General features: G+C 42.5%; 1 protein-coding gene across 1 annotated transcript in view; it reads left to right on the forward strand.

The window, feature by feature from the left end:
• The window catches only part of LOC127227910 (lysosomal Pro-X carboxypeptidase-like), a 78,599-nt gene extending 74,406 nt beyond the window's left edge, over positions 1-4,193 (forward strand). The window contains exon 9 of the mRNA XM_051192260.1: positions 3,827-4,193. Coding sequence (XP_051048217.1) covers positions 3,827-4,043 — 217 coding nt within the window. The 3' untranslated portion in view covers positions 4,044-4,193. The remainder of the gene's footprint in view (positions 1-3,826) is intronic.
• Positions 4,194-6,000: the final 1,807 nt, after the last annotated feature.

A 6,000-nucleotide genomic window follows, 5' to 3' on the forward strand; every position in this document is an offset into this window, starting at 1 on the left:
TGCTTACGTCTGTAGTTCCCGATTTCTTGCCCAGCTTTTCAATTTCCAGCATTCTTTCGGTTTGTGTTACCTTTATTTTCTCTATTTCAGTTTTCAAGTCTTGAACTGTTTCCTTCACCTGCTTAATTGTTTTTTCGTAGCTTTCTGTACTTTCTTTACTTTCCTTCAAGAATTTGCTCATATCTTCCACTTTTTTGTTTGTTTTTTCTTCCAGTTCTTTAAGGGATTTTCTCACATCTTCTTTGAGCACCTCTATCATTTTTATGACAGTAATTTTTAAGTCGTTCCCTTCTGCTTCCTCTGCTTTGTTGTTGTGTTCCATTCTAGTTGGTGTAGATTCCCTAGATTCTGGTGGTGTCATGCTTGTCTTTCTGTTGTTAGGTGTTTTCTTGTATTGCTGTCTTCCCATAGCTTCTTCCTGTAGGTGTTGGTGGGGTCTCCCCCTCTCTCTATGGTACTTCCCTGGTTGGTTTATGTGGGTCAGTGGTTCATTATCTGTAGCTCTGGGTGGTCCAAGCTCTATAGGAGGTCTCTCCGCAGACAGGGATCCAGGGATGGGGTCAGGGATGAGGATCCAGTAGAAGATGCCTGCAAAAACTCAGAGTGGTCCCACAGAGATAGGCGGGTCTCTGGGATGGGCCCGGGACTCCAGCAGAGGACTGGTGGTGGGGTCAGAGACCAAGCAGGTAGAAATTACGTGTGGTCCCCCGTGGATAGGCCGGTCTCCTTTGTTCATAGTTGCTCTGAAAGGTCCCCAAAGTAGGGTGGACTGTTGGCTCCACCCTTTGTCCCAGTGCTCAACCAGAGTGGCGGGGGGGGGGGAGTGGGCAGGGTAGTGAACAGGGTAGGGGGGCAGGCTTGGGGTGGGGATGGATGGGATGTATCAGAGCTCCAAGGGTGCTCTTGATTGGGACAGGACACAGGAGCAATGGGATCAGGGGTCAACCCAGGATGTTCGGGGCAAGGGGGTAGGTTATTGGGGAGAGGCCGCCCCAGTTGTGCCCAGACTCACCTCTAGCCAATGGCTGGCAGAAGAGTAGCCTCTATCATTTTTATGATGATAATTTTGTAGTCATTCTTTTCTGCTTCATCTGCCTTGGGGTGTTCAGATCTAGTTGGTGTAGTCCCTAGATTCTGGTGGTGTTATGCTTGTTTTTCTATTGTTAGGTGTTTTCTTGTATTGCTGTCTTCACATTGCTTCCTCCAGTAGGTGTAGGTGGGCTCAGGTGGGTCCATGTCTGTAGCTCTGGGTGGTCCAAGCTCTGTAGGATGACTCTCCTCAGGCAGGAGACCAGTGATAGGGATCAAAGATCAGGCTCCAGCAGAAGACTGGGGATGGGGGTCAAAGATCCGGAATGCTGTGACTCAGGATGTTCCAAGTGCTGATAGGTAGATCTAGCCTGGGCCTGGCATTCTCCAGAAGCCCAGTTATGGGGGTCAAGGATCCAGTCCACAGGGGCTCAGAATGGCCTCAAGAGGTTATGCAGATCTCTGGAAGGGGCCCGGAAATCCAGTAGAGGACTGGCGGTGGGGGTCAGAGACCAGGCAGGTGTGGATTCTGGGTGGTCCTGCGTGGATGGGCAGGTCTAGTGTGCTCAGAACAGCTCCAGGAAGTTCCTGAAGGTGGCAGGATTGTTGGCTCCACCCTCTGCCCCAGTGTTCAACCAGAGAGGTAGGATAGTGGGCAGGGTAGGGCACCCGGTAGGGGGAGGGCAGGCTCTTGGTTGAGGGTCGGTGGGGGTGTATCAGAGCACCAGGTACACTCTCGATGGGGACAGGACACAGGGGGAGCAGATCCAGGGTCAAACCAGGGTGTTCCCAGGGAATGGTATAGGGGGGATTCCCAGACTCACCTCTGTTAGAGGCCTGGTGATGGGGGTTAAAGGCAAAGGGGGTCAAAGACTAGGTTGAGATTCAGGATCAGTGTTTAGTATTATTAGGAGGCAGGTAAGTACTCTCATTTGTTTATGAAGGGTACTTGAGCACTTCAGTCACACCCCATGTATGTTTGTCATGCTTTATATAGGCCTTTATTTTGGGCTGAATCAGCAGCTAAGATGTGGAAGGGCCTAAAGTTTGCATCCTATTTTTCTAGTGAAAGTAAATACATTCTCTTGGCTATTATTATTTTATAAATCCCAGTATGACTCCTGTGATGAGATACATCTGCTGTTAAATTGATGCTAACCTACTCCCTTGAGAAGAGGGAACCTCAATAGAAGAATTACTTGGACCAGACTGGCCCGTAGGCATATATGAGCTACATATTACTGATTGCTAATTTATATAAGAGGGCTAAGCATGATTTAAAGAAGTTACATCTAAAATGGATACTATAGTAACAGCTATTTATGTGGTAGCATATTTAGTGGCAACACTTCAGAACCATTTTCTGATGGTGAGTTTATTAATGTACAAAGCATTAGAATAGATAGCATCATGCAAATCATCATCAAGATGGTCAATTTCATAAGGGCCAAAGGATTCAATTGCCAACTGTAGGAATTCCTTAAAAGTGTTAATGCTGACTATGGTGATGTCATTTACTTTAAGCTGTGGCCAAATACTGAGAAGATTTCAAAACTAATAAGGTATTATTAAGTGATGCACGATATCAAAAAAAAAAAAATAAAAAAGGACTTGATGATGGAAACTGGCTTATAGATTTAACATTTTTAACAGATTTAAGTCACTCATTCAAATCAGTTGAACATGTATCTTCAAGATGAAAACTAACTTACCAGGTCAATACAGTTTCTAGTTCATAACAGTGTTGTGATTGAAACTGAAATTATAGCAAGCTCAAAATAAGGCAAACACCTCTATGCATTTCAGTACTCTGGCAAAACAATCCTGTAAACTGTAAAAGGTGTTTAGCCTTGTGTGTCAATTTGACACAAGAATTTGAAATCAGGCTTCAAGCTTTCATGAATATTTGGTATACTTATGGTTCAGTATTCAGTCACTATAGGCATGTTTCCTGTCAACTTTCAACAACTTTCAACCATTTCATGGGGCTGTAGGCTGACACTCAAAAATAAGACCATGTGTGTTTACAAAACTTTAAGAGTCCTATTATCCGTGATTCACAATCATGCCTTGTCTATATTACTACTTTTTGTTGTTTGCAAGCAATTATTTACAAGAAGGAAGCACACTGAGAATTAAAGCCAAAATATCCAATGAGTACTGAGTGTTTCCATCAAACCCAATATTAATGCATTTCTTTTAAAAATACAGTGTCAAATATCCCACTGATCTCACGTTGCCCTCCTTTCTTTTGCATTTATAACAAATACTATAAAAAAATTAGTGAAGTTTCAGTATTTGATATGTTCATTCTCTTCTTTAGTGATTTGCAAACTTGTCACCTGCTCCACTTTTTTATAAAAGACCCTTTGAACAAGGCACTGAGTAAGGTTTGTTATGTGAGAACTTCTGATTTTCGGGTGGCACGCATCACAAAATTTATACACAGGTTATTTGTTGCTCATCAGGTGTTGTTAGTGTTTGTGCATTTGATATGAGGGCCAAGAAAATTCCTCATGACTAAAATTGACCTAGAAAAGCCAGGAGGTTGGACATCCCTGCTCTATGTTAACCCAGGAAGTCCGCAGATTCAGTCTTCCTTGGTTCGGTGTTTTATGGAAATGATATGAAACAAGCATCAAGAAACTTTTTAATGTGACCAAGTTGATCCTCAGACCAAACCTCCCAATTTGTTTATATTTTCAGGTTTATACATAAAGAATGTTTCTCATATTTTATTTGAATGTGGTCATAAAGAATCAGCAATCTTAATTTTTCTTGTTTCCCTCACTTGTAGCAATGGTGACTTGGACCCATGGTCAGGAGGTGGAGTTACTGAAGATCTCTCTGATACCCTGGTGGCAGTCAACATCCCAGAGGGGGCCCACCATTTAGATCTCCGAGCCAGCACTGACACAGATCCCCCATCCTTGCAGTTAGCCCGTTCTGTGGAAGTCAAACACATGAAACAATGGATCTCAGATTTCTACAGCAATTACAGAAGGCAGCCCTGAGCAACTTTTGCAACTGCTTTTACCTTCTTTTATGTTCACTCCACCCACATACCTGTTCACTTTGATTTTTTTTATATGTAATTACTTTCTCTCATTTGTCATTATATTTGTTGGGCCAAGGTAGAGACAGAGGAGAGTGACAGGGGTGGGCACAGCCATCCCACCCCGGGAATGCTCCGTCCTCCTTGTCTTTTATCATCTCCTGGAAGAATTTGTCATCATGGCAGCTCACATGCCATCAGAACTGGCATGGTTCCTGACTGTCTTTCTCCAGAGGGACAGGCACCTCTTGCCTCTACAAGCCAGGATGTCTCCTTGGTTTCGAGGCTGAAGTCTCTGGTCCCCGTTCCTGCCACAAGAGGAGAAGCAGAAGCTAGATTAAAAACGCTGCAACTGCAGCTGGTAGGATGTGTGATGCCAATCCAGGAAACGGGGCCACTGCCTTTGAGCTCGATGACTGCCTTTGAACTGGGCTGCAATAAAGAACAAGGCAGACCTACCTGTGTGTTGCTCCCATCCGCTCCAGCTGTTGGGAAGGCAGTGTGCCTGGGCTGGGTCCTTTCAGAGGTCTTTTCTTTTGCTCTTTCCCCCCTTGGCAGATTTCCTTAGTTCTGGGATATTTGCCACTGTGTGTGGGCACTGCCAGGGAGAAATCTGGCCTTCTCCTGCTCCGTTTCTCTTTGTTTCTAAGGTCAGTTTTGTGGTAATTTAGTTAAATTATGCCAATTTAGGAAAACTTCGATCTTTCACTTTAAATTCAAACAGGCTCTACGTCATGGTCACGGATGACACTTAAGTAAAAAGACTTTTAAATTTGAAGAATAACTATTCAAAGATCATAATGTAGTTCTGACTGTCTTTTAAAAATATTTTAATTCCCGATAGTTGTCACTGGTTATCATTAGAGTCCTAAGTGGCAGGGCACCAAGTGGCTGGTGCGTGGAGACTTTCCTGTGTGGCTTCCGGAAGACAAGCACACTAATTCTTGCAGGCAGCATATTTGACATTAATAAATGATGGACCCTTCCCATTTCCAAGGGGTTGGAAATTTCAAGCATTCTTACTCTGAGACCTTTCTTCCAAAGGGCTTTTCTAGGATCAGAAATAAATTTGAACCCAAGCATTTTAGGGACAGAGACTAACAGTCTCTTCTCTGCCTAATTAGCTTTTCTTCCTAGTATCTTTGTTTTCTTAGTGATTTTTTTTTAAACCTGTGCTAGAGAACATTTGATGCTTTTTAAAAAGTATACTTGAGCTTGGCCACTTCAAAAACCAGTTTTGATTGGGAAGAGGAGCTGTTTCCCTTACTTCCCTGGCATACAGCAAAGTCTTGGTCTTGCTTTGGAAACCTTCAGGTTTTATTTGAATGGGCTGTTATTTCATTTCATTCTATCGAAACAATTCGGTTACTACTTTGTTCAGCATCAGAGAACAGTCTATTGGGTAGCTGTTAAAGTCAAGACAATACTAGCTTTGTCTGCTTGGAAGCTTATTCTTTGTCCACTAAGAACTTGTATGATGCAGGTTTGGGGTTTTAATATGGGACATTCTTATTTTAGGATTTTAGCTCATTCTCCTTGATGTGTTTTTACTTATTTAGAATCCATAATTGCTTTGAGAATTCATTTAACATTGACTATTTGGATTATTATGTCTTTCTGAAGAAACGAATTTTAAAAAGAAAGATTTTTTTTCCTGGCCAGCATAATTTAGATTTTGTATAAAGTTAATCTAAATATACAGTAGTAAATTTTTATTTAAGTTGAAAATGAATGAGAATACCAAGTCTTATTAAAAGTGGCCAAACAGACACATTCAATCCCAGCACGCAGGAGGCAGAGACAGAAGGACGCTTTGCAAGTACAAGGGAAGCCTTGCCTACATAGTCACTTTCAGGCCAGCCAAAAAACCAAAGTTGACTTAAAAAAAAAGAAAAATAAAAAAACCAAAACCAAAA

The sequence above is a fragment of the Phodopus roborovskii genome, unplaced genomic scaffold, assembly GCF_943737965.1.
Source record: "Phodopus roborovskii unplaced genomic scaffold, PHOROB, whole genome shotgun sequence".
Classification (NCBI taxonomy): domain Eukaryota; kingdom Metazoa; phylum Chordata; class Mammalia; order Rodentia; family Cricetidae; genus Phodopus; species Phodopus roborovskii.